At 40.9% G+C, this 14,210-nt stretch overlaps 2 protein-coding genes across 6 annotated transcripts; both read left to right on the top strand.

Moving 5' to 3' along the window:
- The first annotated feature begins 329 nt into the window (after positions 1–329).
- Positions 330–3,636, top strand: atf4a (activating transcription factor 4a). Of its 4 annotated transcripts, none has more exons than XM_058780042.1 (3): positions 330–487; positions 1,715–2,035; positions 2,598–3,636. In XM_058780042.1, exons 2-3 carry the CDS (start codon positions 1,825–1,827, stop codon positions 3,359–3,361), a joined length of 975 nt encoding a protein of 324 aa, XP_058636025.1. In that variant the 5' UTR covers positions 330–487; positions 1,715–1,824; the 3' UTR covers positions 3,362–3,636. The 4 variants fall into 4 exon arrangements, with proteins under 4 accessions (XP_058636025.1, XP_058636024.1, XP_058636023.1 ...); XM_058780041.1 differs by having other exon boundaries at positions 2,595–3,636; XM_058780040.1 differs by having other exon boundaries at positions 1,715–2,098.
- A 4,220-nt stretch (positions 3,637–7,856) lies between these two features.
- LOC131542426 (uncharacterized) lies at positions 7,857–12,384 on the top strand. 2 transcript variants are annotated; one of them, XM_058779122.1, is made up of 2 exons: positions 7,857–8,040; positions 9,725–12,384. In XM_058779122.1, the coding sequence occupies exons 1-2, from the start codon at positions 7,967–7,969 to the stop codon at positions 10,659–10,661; spliced, it is 1,011 nt and encodes a 336-aa protein (XP_058635105.1). In that variant the 5' UTR covers positions 7,857–7,966; the 3' UTR covers positions 10,662–12,384. The 2 variants fall into 2 exon arrangements, with proteins under 2 accessions (XP_058635105.1, XP_058635106.1); XM_058779123.1 differs by lacking the exon at positions 7,857–8,040 and adding an exon at positions 8,166–9,038.
- Positions 12,385–14,210: the final 1,826 nt, after the last annotated feature.

The following is a 14,210-nucleotide window of genomic DNA, read 5'->3' as shown; positions in this document are numbered from 1 at the left end:
TTCTCCATGAATAATCATATCGTAGGAATTACTTTAACTTAGCATAAACTTCGCATGATAAAATCTGAACGTATATAGCTCTTCAAATCTGTTATTTATTCGGACTGTCTAATCTGTTAATGTAATCTCGACGACTTTGTTCTGTGTCTGAGCTCCGCGCGCATGACCCACCCATCCCGTGAGAACGTAAATATTGAGGTACTATTTGTTTGGTGAATGTTGACAGGCGCGGAGGCCAATCAGCAAGCGGACACTGGCGGAGTGATACGCGCAGGCGGGCGCGGCGGAAGCGCACTGTGGGGGTGTGCTGCGCGCGTATATAGGCGGAAGCAGCCGCTTCTCTGTTTTCTCTCCCGCGCTCCAGTCTCTCCGCACGCAGCTGTCCCGCGGGAATCATGGCAGTTTAGCGGTTTGCAGCGGCAACAATCGCAGCGGCGAATCCGGCAGTGCAGCGGTCAAGTGCACTGGCTCTATTTGGCAAAATGGCGTAAGTATCTCTCAGTATTTTATCTAGTGGTATAATAATGAAGTATGTCGCCGAACTCGTCGAAGTTTTTGAAAGCGTTTGAATTTGTTAGTATCAGTTATAAATAGCCTAGTTTGGCGTTTAGCAGTTTCGCAGTGTTGCTGTGTAAAGTGTTTTCGAACGATCTCCGTTTGTTTTGATTCTTCCGTCTTCATTTGACAGACTGACACGCGCTAATCCATAAAATAAACATTCGGGTTTTCTCGTGAAGCGGCAACGTGGCGCCTCAAAATGGCGCGCGCGCGCTCCCTCCGCGTGACCGCGGCGCTGGAAATGGCGCGAGGGCGTCGGGGACACCTTCACCTCGCGCAGGAACCAGGGGCGGGGCTTCCCGTAATCATGACCATATTAGGAAATGTTATCGGCAAGGGCGGAGAAATTCCTGCCTAGAGGGGAACTACTAGACGGGCTAATAATAGCGGCTAGGAGGCGTTTAGGGCTGGTAAATGTTAGTGATGGGGAAGTGAATGTGTGTGTAGGCAGCTCGAGTTCCTCCCAGATGGCATCTAGTTTGGTGGGCCGGTTTACCTGGAATGCCTTTAGGTGTTTAGAGGCTGGATAAACTGGTTTACAGTACTGGTCATCACAACTGGTTATACAGTGCAAGGAAGTGAATTAAAAAGACAGTTTTTGCTCCATTAAACCTTCCCTCCAGCAAGGGTTGGGATTCAAGAACTGGTTCCTCTTTGTTCTAAAAAAAAAAAAAAAAAAAGTGTGGTTTTCATAATAGTATAATAGTATTTGCATAGGAGTGTCTGAGTAAATGAGCCTTGTGAATGCATTTCCCAATTAATACTGTCCATTTTTTTAATTAATCTGAAAAAAATCATATAAGAATTGTTGATGAAACAGAATCTTAGAATTTACAGCTAGTTAGTTAGTTTCAAGAACTGGTCCTCTTTGTTCTAAAAAAAGTGTGATTTTTCATAACACTGTAATTAAATATGCGTGGGAGTGTGATTTAAGTCTGAGTAAATGAACCCTGTGAATGCATTTCCCAATTACGGTCTAATTTAAAAAAAACAATTCGTAATATTATTAGAATTGATGAATCAGAATCTTTTACTTAGAATTTCCAGCCCCAGTTAGTTTACAATTCGAAACATTAGTCACTTGAAAAGTCTCATTTCCTCTTTGGTTACTCTTTGGTTCAGTTTCTGTAACGTCATCTCATCTGGTTTCTTTCAGGTCCCTTGTGGCATCCACCCACAGCTCTGCTGCTGTAGACAGCATATCCGTACCGTTCACCAGCTCTCCAGAACCCCTGTCCCACTCCGCTTCGCCTCTGACCGTCTGCCATGTCTGTGGTGTCTCAGATGAGTCTGGAGGACGTGGGGGCCCTGTTCCTGGGGCCCTCGTCTCTGATGGCTGACCCCTTTGGGCCCCTTCTGGACGAAGATGAGGAGAGCGCTCTGTCAGAGGGGTCGTCGTCGCCCCTCTCCTCCTCCTACACTGAATCTTCCTCCTCTTTCTCTCTCCTCTCTCCCTCTCGTCCCGCTTCTGTAGGGTGTAAGTCAGAGCTGCTGTCGCTCTCCTGGCTCACTGCGCAAACGGAGCCCGAGCAGAGCAAAGGTGACTCTTTACACACTGAACCGCTGCGCATTTGCTCTGGAAACCCAATGCGTCACACTCATATGCAAAGAAAAAAAATTGCCTAGTGATTGCTTTTGGTGTGGGTCAATTGAATGGGTCCATGGTTATTAAAGTTAACTAAAAGTGTAAAATAAAAATAAATTAAACAAATTTATTTGTTGAGGCAACATTTCTTATTTTAGTGTAACTTGATGTACTAAAATAACTAAAGCCAAAACTGAATAAGTCATTAATCATATATGCATATTTAAAAGTAATAATAAAATTGTCAAAAGCTTGACTAAACTATTAAAACTTCGAAATTAAAGTGGAAATAATAAAACCACTCAAAATAAAAGTTGGTCCATTTCACAGACGCGTGTCATTGGTTGAACAGCAGTGTTTAAGGGAGTTTTCCTCTGCTACAGTATATACCTTGATTTTTAAACCAAATATGCATTTCAGCGTTTACTAAAATTCTCTCTCTTTCCTCCAGCAGGCGATGCGTTTTCTGGCATGGATTGGATGACGGAGAAGTTAGACCTGAATGACTTTGACCTGGATTCTCTCATCGGATCATGCGATTCAGACGAGCCTCCCAGTTCTCCAGAAGAGCTGCTGGCCTGTCTGGACACCGACATGGATCTGGACCTGGATTCGCTCCCGTTCGGCTCGTCAGAGCTGGGCCTGGCTCTGCCCCCGCTGCCCCTCGACCTTCAGGAGCCTGTAGAGGTCAAGTCCGAGCCTCTGTCTCCGGATCCCACCAACACGCTGGAGCTGGGCAGCGAGGTGTCTGTGCTCCAGACCACAGAAATCATGCTGACTCCATCCCACATCGTGCTGCTGCTGGCTCCCAAAGAGGATCCGTCAGACAGCGACAGCGGGATCTCCGTCTCCGGATCCGATCCCGAACCGGAACCCTCGCCGAAGCCCGCAGGCTCCTCCAGAACCAAACCCTACTCCAGACCCGACCCGGATGCCGTGAAAGCTACGCCTGGCGCTCCCAAAGTGGTGGAGAAGAAGCTGAAGAAGATGGAGCAGAACAAAACCGCAGCGACGCGCTACCGGCAGAAGAAACGCTCCGAGCAGGAGACGCTGAACTCCGAGTGCACTGATCTGGAGAACAGAAACCAGCAGCTCCGGGAGAAAGCCGAGGCCATCAGCCGAGAGATCCGCTACCTGAAAGATCTCATGGAGGAGGTTCGGTCTGCGAAGGACCGCAGGAGCAAAGCCAAAGCCCAGGATGCTGTCAGCTCTGGTTAGGGTTAGATGCTTCCCCTGGTGTTTCTGATCCGCTGGAGATGGTCTGCACTAAACTCATTTAAACTCGCTCATTCTCTCACATTCGCTCAAGTTATTTATCGTCCAGTAAGGGGCTCATCAGTCAGAGTTGTTACACTGAATCTGTTGCTGTAGAGCTTGTAAATAGGCTTCACATGTGCTATTTAAACTGGCTAAACGTGCTAGATCTGTCACGGTGTAGTGTGTTGGCTGTAAAATCACTTTGCTGTTTTCTATTAAAGACGCCATCAAACTCATGTCTTCTGTGTCCTGGTTTCTTTTCTCTTTTTTTGAAGTACACAAAAAATATATTGTAATAAAGGAAAAAAGAACACATTTGACAGCTACTACGTCCCCAAAACCTCCCTCTTCTCTAACCCAACCAACCCAACACACCTCAGGACTAAAGATAGCTGAAGTAAAACCACATAAATATCAAAGGAGTATAAAGATTGGCAGTAATAACAAAAGTAATGGTAGTAGCTGTGGGCTGGATATGCATTTTTGTACAAATTTTTAGGAACATTTGAGATTTTCTCAACATCTTTAGTGTCTATTGGACGTAACGTAGGTCAGTTACAGTGCATTGAAAAACACCTGTAATGTGGCTATATGTGTGCTGTGCATGTGAAAAACATGCGAGAGCTGGTGTTAAAATGCATGTGGTCAATTTTAAATGAGTGATCTGGGTGAAAAGCGGCAGTAGTTTTAACTGCTCCATATATAATTATGAACTGTAATTGGCCCAAAGTTCTCGGAGTGATCTCTGACATGTAGGTTTTTATAATAATGCTAAAATCAGACTCCGTCCATGTTGTTACGGTTGATTTTGTCCTTGATGTTCAGATGGTCACGATGTCCTGATTCACACTGACATGCTGTTTGTTTTTACACGGTTGGTCAAACTTCATGATTATATGTGGACTGTTTCTGAATCCCCTTTACTGAAGAATATGATTTATAGCGGAATTAACTTTAAACATGTTTTCTGTAAAGATCAATTATGGATGTCTGTGTGTTCACCGTAATCATGAAGGAGATGTTCCTCAGACAGAAGAGGACAGACTTTACCTAGAAACAAAACAATCTGCTCATGTTTTTAATTTCAAATCAAATGTGGACGACTGAATCCAAGCAAATGTTTATTTATAGCACTTTTCCAATCAAGTTGATGCAGTTGAAAGTGCTTTACAAACAAAAAAGGAATTTTAGGGGGAAAAAAGGAAATCCATCATGAACTGCAGTTTAGATAAACTTACATCAACTCAAATGAGCAGAATGGGCATAATTATTATGAAGTAGCCGACGGGTCTATTTTCTAAAAAAAAAAAAATTGTGAATTTACATATTACCTTAAAATATGACTCAAAAATGTTTTTGTAACCTGTCAAACTCTCTGCGATCCCTGACAATGTTTCTAATCAGGTTTTCAAATGAAGTAAAGCATAAAAACAACTTCCAAACTCAGGAGACCAGAAATGATCAGAATAAAACATAAAGCTTTACATTTATTCATTTAGCAGACACTTTTATCCAAAGTGGCTGATTAATGTGGATGTTGAAAAGCTCAATTCTCTCTTATATAATATTTGCGTGCAGATTTTATAACTATAAGATCTTTAGACTATATGGAACATTTGCAATTTTTTGTAACATTTGTAATGTAACACATTTGTCACATCGCAGGACCATTGAAGTGAATATCTAGTTTAAAAGGTATTTATTTAAACGTATCTAAACATTTCCACCTAAAATATCTCCATGTAGTGTTGGAGTGAGTTTGAGGAGGGCTGCTCTGATGCACATTTTGTGCTTCTGTTGAGGATCAGAGGAGTGTGTTTAGTCTGGAGCACAGGGTTTCTCACGGCTCTGAGAACTGAAGTCTGTTCCTGTAACACACACAACACATTTGTCAGAGGAGTCGCTCCACCTTGAACACACTGAGGTTCGCATTATGAACCTCAGGGTTTCTAACGAAGAGTCTGATGCTTTTCATATTCAGAGAAGGACAGAATCTGATCCGACTGCTCAGTTCATTGGGTTAATATGACATTAGCTTCGTTAAGAGATTAAGTGTGTGTGTGTGTGTGTGTGTGTGAGAGAGAGAGAGAGTATATGTGTGTGTGTGTGTGTGTGTGTGTAAGTCCTGGATTATCTGTTTAATTCACTGATCAGCTCAGGCTTCATCTGAGACAGAAAATAACACTTGAAGAGGAGTTTCACATCTCAACTTGAAGCTAAAATTATAGTGACATTTCACACATTGATGATTACTCTGTATATGAAGCCATGTCTGTTGTTCTGCACTATTTTTTAATTGCACTGTTTTATTTGGGTCATTCTTCAATTGGGGTGGCAAATGAGAGGCAGAATTTGCAAAAATACTTGTTTGTGTTTTTCTAATAAAATATATTGCTATGCATTTAAAATTTGTTTATGTTATAGCCATTAAAATAGAAGCTTAAGAACATTTCGATTTTTACATTTTTTTAAAATAATTTTAATCAAACACTGGTGACACAACCACTTATGCCTATGGTGTTACCAATAATTGAAGTAACATTTTGCCAGGAAAGACGGTAACACCACAGATAGTAACACCACAGACAGTGGTAACACCGCAGACAGTAACACCACAGACAGTGGTAACACCGCAGACAGTAACACCACAGACAGTGGTAACACTGCAGACAGTGGTAACACCATAGACAGTAACACCGCAGACAGTAACACCACAGACAGTGGTAACACCATAGACAGTAACACCGCAGATAGTAACACTGCAGACAGTGGTAACACCGCAGACAGTAACACCACAGACAGTGGTAACACCGCAGACAGTAACACTGCAGACAGTGGTAACACCATAGACAGTAACACCACAGACAGTAACACCACAGACAGTAACACCGCAGACAGTAACACCACAGACAGTAACACCGCAGACAGTAACACTGCAGACAGTAACACTGCAGACAGTGGTAACACCATAGACAGTAACACCACAGACAGTAACACCACAGACAGTGGTAACACCACAGACAGTAACACCACAGACAGTGGTAACACCACAGACAGTAACACCACAGACAGTAACACCACAGACAGTGGTAACACCATAGACAGTAACACCACAGACAGATGTAACACCACAGACAGTAACACCACAGACAGTGGTAACACCAGATAGTAACACCACAGACAGTGGTAACACCGCAGACAGTAACACCACAGATAGTAACACCACAGACAAATCAGCCTAAATTCAGACTTTTCTAAAATGGAGGCTGCCATCATGATGATTTCAAGATTAGAGGACATTTTGATAATATTAATAAGTATGTATTTATCAAAATTTTGATTAAAATGTGTCAGATCTGCAATCAACATAACACCACAGAGACTAATAAAGTTTGACACATGAAATTGTCAGAAATGTAGCTAATTTTAAGAAAATTAATAAGAAAGAATGTACTCCCCATGCACCCCTCAGATCAGCCAGCACCTGCAGTGACCTTTACACACAGGAAGTAGCCCAAATAGAATCCCCCCTTTTCTTAAGGGCGACATCCGTTGTTGTAACACCACAGACATGAATTTGGGGGACACAACTTTTTTCTTAAATATAAGAAAATATGTATTTTTAAAAACAATTTTATAAAACTGTACAGCTACATTCACAATATAACCACTTAATTTTTGTTAAAAATTGTTGCAATTACATTCCATGATACCTCTCTGAGGTATGGCGGGAACATGCATATTTTGTACAAATGCAATCTCTCAAACTCAATTAAATATGTATTTTAAAATAAAAATGTCACTATTAACAGTGCACAAATTGTGTTTACCCTACAGAATACAAACATGCAAACATTTTATGATTTATTGGTATTTAGAGTTTACTTAAACTGTTGTAAAGTAGAAGGACAGCACTTGCCAGCACAAATGAAGAATTAGTATATGAAATGAATCAGTAAGTGCTCCGACAATGTGGCTGTAACATTAGTCAACCCAGTAAAGCACATTTCAGCAGAAGCTTAGTGTGTGATTCACTGCTGGGTGTGTTTGCTGCGTGGTTTGGACTCGATCAAACCGGTTCAGACCGGATCAGACCGGTTCAGTCTAACAGCAGGAACTCACTGTTAATAACAATAACTCACACACATAATCGCTGCATGATTGTGAACAGATGCGTTTGCCAGCAAAAGATCAAACTATTTCAGTGACTGAATTAAGTTGTTTTATTAATGTTTTGCTGTCATTTCCAACACACTCTGCTGTTAAACAACACTACAGAATACAGAACTATTCACACACGGCCATCACTCGCTTTATCACTGACTCTTTGCACAGGAAGCAAAATACATGTTATTTTTAAAAGAGAGGAAGGGTCTCTGGACTTTCACGTGATCTGAGCACCTGGGCATTGGCGCCATCTGCTGCTCGAGACTGAACTCACAGCGCAGTTCCGCTTCCGGCTTCATCAGCGCTGACGCTGGAGCTCGTCATGCGGAAGTCCGGCGAGTTTGAGCCGCTCCGGGTGTGATTTATTATATTATATTTCTCTGAAGTGTGTGCAGTGTGATGAGAGTCAGTCCGCGGCGGCTTCTGAACGGTCGCGCGCTGTGTTCTCTCATACTCGGAGGGGTTTTAGGAAGGTAACGTGACAGAACATCATGCTATTATGATGCAATGTTTGTGGAAACTGTGATACATTTGATTTTTCAGGATTCTTTGATGAATAGAAAGCTTGTTTTGAAACGGAAGTCTTTTGTTACATTATAAATGTCTTTACTGTCACTTTTCATCAACTTAATGCGTCCTTGCTGAATAAAAGTATTAATTTGTTTTCTTTTATATCTTACTATCTTAAAACGTTTAAGTATCACAGTTTATTCAACATAAACTATATAATAATCAGAAATGTTTGTTGAGCAGCAAATCAGCATATTAGAATGATTTCTGAAGATCATGTGACACTGAAGACTGCAGTAATGATGCTGAAAATACAGCTGTGCATCACAGAAATAAATTACAGTTTAACACGTATTCACATAGAAAACAGCTGTTTTAAGTTCTAATAATATTTCACAGTTTTTACTGTATTTTTGATCAAATAAATGCAGTCTTGGTGAGCAGAAGAGACTTCTTTAAAAGACTATTAAAACATTACTGACCCCAAAATGTATTAAAGTCATAGTTCGACCAGAAGTGATCTTTCTGCAATAATTTACTCACCTTTATGTTGTTACAAACCTGTCGGCTGTCTTTATCCTGTGGATGCCAAAAGAAGACATTTCAAGTGTAAATGCAATGAAACCTGTAGATTTTCAACAATATCCACCTTATTGTTAAACGCAGAAGCAAGCCTGAGGGCGAGACCTCCGGTTCATTAGCCGCTGTAGGGAAATAATGAGGAGAATAACAGTGCAGTAAATGGTAAAACTGTTTGCATTACAAACCAGTGTGTTCATAATTAAGATAATACATTAAAATAATAAGGTAAATCACACCAATTTGCAATATCGAGCAGCAAAATGAGCAGTTTTGTACAGTTAGAAATAGCTGGAAGTGAATGAGACTGGAAGCAAGACCCATAAAATTTACAAATGGTTAGGACAGAATGAGGTGGATGAGATGATAGAGTCGTTCTGTGGTGAGCTGTTTCCTCAATATCTGCCTCCTTTCTTTAATTCGCAGAATGTTGTCATCTGTGTCTTACTGTTTCTACTTAATTTTTAATTTAATAATTTTAATTTAGTTTTAAAACATCTATTTAGGAGTCTTAGACCTTTCCAATAATATACGTGACCCTGCAGCACAGAAGCAGTCATAAGCAGCACAGCTATATTTGTAGCAATAGCCAACAATACATTGTATGGGTCAAAATTATACAGCTTTCTTTTATGCCAAAAATCATTAGGATATTAAGTAAAGATCATGTTCCATGAAGATATTTTGGAAATTTACTACCGTAAAAATATCAAAACATAATTGTTGATTAGTAATATGCATTGCTAAGAACTTCATTTGAACAACTTTAAAGGTGATTTTCTCAATATTTAGATTTTTTTGCACCCTCAGATTCCAGATTTTCAAATAGTTGTATCTCAGACAAATATTGTCCGATCCTAACAGATTATTTTTTTATAATATTTTATTTTTCGAGCTTTCAGATGATTTATAAATCTCAATTTCAAAAAATTGATCCTTAACTACTGGTTTTGTGCTCCAGGGTCACATATAGTTTGTCATGATTTATTTGTAATACAGTGAAGCAGGTGTCCCTCTGAGGGTGATAGTTAAGAGGTTTAATATCCGCCTCCTTCCTTTCACTCCCAGAATGTTATCGTCGGTGTCTGGGCTCCCGGACCGGACTGTGATCTGGGAGACACCAGAGCTGTCGGCGTATCTGCACTCCTCCCCATGGACTCCAGGGGTCGCTGTCGTCAGCCATAAGAGCTTCAGCAGCACCGCCAGCCTCTTCCACTTACCTGAGGACGCATTTCTGCATCTGCTCCTGGGCGCAAGATCAGTGGCGCACCTGCTGTGTGAGAGTCTGGCGGTGCAGCGCTGCGCTTTGGTCCATACGCCGCACAAACGGGCCGGAGCCGAGCTCCACGTGGTGCCGCTGCACGGCCTGCAGTCGGAGTGGAAGCCTCACCTCGCTGCGCAGGAGGATTTCCAGGCGTATGATCCCGGATATGTCAGCTCCAAGAGCGGGCCGCGCTGGACGGATGCAGATCTGGAGGCAGTCAGGAGCCAAATCCGGGCCCAGCTGCCAAACCCGAACGCAGCGCCCAACTACACCTTCCTGGGCGATCCGTCCGACCCCGGGCTGTTCCCACGCATTGTGCGCGGAGAAGAGAAGCAGTGGAGAGTTTGGGAAGATGAAGAGCATGTGGCCTTCCTCACGCCGTTCCCTAACACGCCCGGACTGACCGTTCTGGTCCCGCGGAAGCCCCTGTCCAGTGACATCTTCCGGCTGGAGGAGGGCGACTATCGGCAGCTGGCGCTGGCCTCCCGGAAGGTGTCCCGGCTTCTGGAGGCGGGGCTTGGCGCCTGGGGGATGGGGCTTATTTTTGAGGGCTTTGAGATCGATTACGCTCATGCTAAGCTGATTCCGCTCACCTCTTCGCCTGATGAAGCAGAGATGAGCCTCAGCTGTCCGGCTCCGGAGTTCTTTGACCGCTATCCGGGTTACGTGACGTCCGTCAGCGGCCCGCCGGCCAGCCAGGAGACTCTCCACGAGATCTGTGCCAGAGTTTCCCAGCGCTAGGGTTGCAAAAAAGGTGGTAAATTTCCAATTTCAGAAACATTCCAGTAATTTTGGAAACTTTTTAGGACTTTTTGAAATCTTCCAGGAATTTTGGGAATGTTTTTGGAAATTTACCAGAAATATTCCACCGCTTTGCGACCCTAGCGCTAACCGCTTTCTGCCGATTTAATCAGTAATGTTTATAGTAATGGCCCAAATAACTAGTATAATAATATCGGCCGATATTTTACATTTTTCAAATACCGGTATTGGCCAATGTGTTCAAGACGGGACTTTTATTTTGACAGCGCTGAGAACAGCAGCACCTGGTCACACACACTGCAAACAATGATTTTCTTCTTTCGTCTTGTTTTCTAGTATAAATATCTACAAATTCTGGAATTAAGATGCGTTTACTTGACAAGTAAAATGACTGAAGATATTATGTCTTGATTTATGAAAAAATTATCCAAATTTTGTTAGATTTTGCTTCAAACAAGTAAAAATATCTGCCAGTGGGGTAAGAAAAATAATCTTGGTTAGCCTTTGAATTAAGATTATTTTCTTACCCCATTGGCAGATATTTTTGATTGTTTTAAGCAAAAACTAACAAAATTTGGATAAAATTTTCAGAAAACAAGACAAAATAAGTAATTTTACTCATCAAGTAAACGCATCTTAATTCCATAATTTGTAGATATATATACTAGAAAACAAGTCAAAAATACTAAGAAAGAAAATCATTTTTTTGCAGTGCAGCGCTCATTCTCCCTCTTCATTGTTTGCTGTCACAGTTTAACAGTTCTTTCTAATACGGATAAAAGTCTGTCTAATAATCACATAGAATGTCAAACAAAGGAATTAAAAAGTAAACAAAAAAAGTATTATAACAATTGCTTTTATATTATTAGTAATAGAAAAGCAAACATAATACTTCCTTGTTTACTGTCAGAATTCAGCAAATACGCATTTATATCATTTAAACAGATCTTTTAATGTCTAATAAACATTTAATTTCACTTAGTTGGACTTCCAGCTGTGAGTTCTTGTGAAGTGTGTATTTGTGTCCTGCATGATCGCGTGTTCTCTGCGTGACGAACCGAATGCTGACACGAGGAGTTCAGCTTCCACAAACTCATGATTTCAAACTATGCTGCGCTTTATCCACTTGCCCACTGTCACGTTCATGTCATTTTCACTGCGTGCTGTACAAAAAACGAGTGTTACCTTGTCATTATTTGCAAAAACAATTATTCCCAATGCACACAGACTTCCCAGATTACTGAGCGCCCTGCTGGTTACAGTGTTTGCTTCCATTTTATTCATATATATATTTTAAAATATTTCTTTATTTGTGAAAAATACTGTAATAGGATCACAGAATCAAGTAGTTGTCATCTAAAGTATAAGTATGTTTATTTTACACACTTGTCATTTTCAAATTATTTCAAATTTCATAAATATTAATTAGAAAAAATAAAAATGATATATATCGGCCTCCCTGTTCTCTAAGATATCGGCATTGGCTGTCAAAAAAACAATATCGGTTGACCACTAGAAATAACTATATACACATTTGTGAAAATGATTGATTTTTAAGGAGATCTTAGCTGTTCCTCGATGCCAAGTACACAAAGTTCAGACGTCCGGTAATTCTACAAATGGAACAGCGGTGTACTCGATAGCGTCACTCAGCTCGCCTCCAGTTATTTTTCATTGGAGGTGTATTTACAATAAAATGAAGTATGATAGCAAACACCACTGCCTCTTTTCATTTTCATTTAAACATATTAATAGCCACACAAAAAATGATTTTAGACACACGTGCAACTCTGCCTCTTTTTGTTAAATGTCGGTTTTAATGAACAATAATAGCCATTATAAAAGTACATGTATGAAGTATAAGAGGCTCATAGAATAGGAAATAAAGACAAAAGCAAACAGTTCAGTCAAAGTATGCTACAAAGTCAGCACTGTACGACAGTAAAGTTAAATAAATACATAAAGTTATGAAACAAAAGTTTGTGCTCAGCCAAAATGATATGACCTGGAACAAATGATTGATTAATGAGACCAAAGACTGCCTGTTAAATATACCTAAGACGAGTTATATCTCATGTTTAACCGCTACAGAGATCAGAGCCAGTGGTTAATGTCAGAAGGACTCGCCGAGGTCAGGCTGCTCTCAGCGGGGTTCATGAGCACTGACATTTCATGACATAATAAGAGTACTATTTTGAAAATGACTTCGGTTTTCTCCTCCGCCATTAACGCTCGCGAAATGCATTCTGGGATACCTGGCTGCCTCAAGTTCGCACAAGTCACCTCTTGATGCATCCTCGATAAAAGGGGCGGAGCAAGAACACATCTGGGGATTTGAACTGCTCTTAAACACTGAGAAACGGCTCTTGTTTCTGAGGCAGTATTGATGGGCCCATTTATATACTTTTGAGTTCTTTTAATGCAAGGCTGTTGGGTTTTGGGAATATTTTAATGATTTTGTCATGTACTTGTTTATGTAGAGTTATGTCAAGCTGGTGTGCTTTACACGGTTTACACTGTTCAAATGAAGCTTCTTATTTTGATATTACACAGTATTTACACACATGCAGCTGTGATAGATCAAAAGGGAAGAACAGGTGAACACAGACATTTATGTTAATTATGGAGTTCCTTTATGTATCACACATTTAGCTAATATTCATATTTCTTGTCCTAATGTGACCATCTCTAGCAGTCCGAGATCAATGACAACACAAACTCGCGTGAGCATCTACTGTAAATGTTTTTCATGTTAATTAATCTCGTAGCATTATCTAGTTACACAATTACAAGCTCGTACCATCTGCGTCACCTCAGTCCGTTCTTAATTAATCCCCAGGCATTTTAATTAACGTCTTAATTAGTGATTCGTTAATGTTCTTAATTATGCATCTGGAAAGCTGGTATCTAATCAGTGAGAAATGAAAGAATCAGGTTATCTGACACAAACACAACAGTGAGGGAAGAAAGTGAAGTTCAGATCCGTTCGCTGTAGCCTGATCTTCCCAGAGTCTGAAGATCAATCAGAAAAGAGTCGTTAGGAGATAAACGAGCAGCGGAGAAACAGGCAAACAGGAGACGTCTGGGGAAACACGACACAGAAAACACAACAACCCGCACAGTTTCATAAAGTCAACATGCTGATGATGAGCGCTTCGTTAAATCAGTGCTTCTCTACTGGTTTTGATCAAATCAGCGCAATGCAGGGATTTACAATAGTAAGAAAAGCGAACATTGAAATATATAAATATTACAGTGCGTAGACCCTGAACAGGCCCAGTGAAAATTATGAACATGGACTTAAATGGTCCATTTTGGTTGCCAAGTGGTTTCATGTCTTCCGCAGTGAGTGTGTTCAGCTCAAATCATCTTCATCCTCACCCAGAGTGATGTTTGTGTATTTAATTAGGGTGACCATTTGGGGGGGGTGTTGTGTTTGAGGGGGATTAAAGTAACCCCTAAAGTAGTGCAATGACCATATCCCATATCAAAACTCAAAATATGTTATTTCCATATCTAAAATACATA

Source organism: Onychostoma macrolepis, chromosome 06 (genome assembly GCF_012432095.1).
Source record: "Onychostoma macrolepis isolate SWU-2019 chromosome 06, ASM1243209v1, whole genome shotgun sequence".
Lineage (NCBI taxonomy): Eukaryota > Metazoa > Chordata > Actinopteri > Cypriniformes > Cyprinidae > Onychostoma > Onychostoma macrolepis.
The sequence above is the reverse complement of the archived record's forward strand: the minus strand, read 5'-3'. Positions and strand labels throughout refer to the sequence as shown.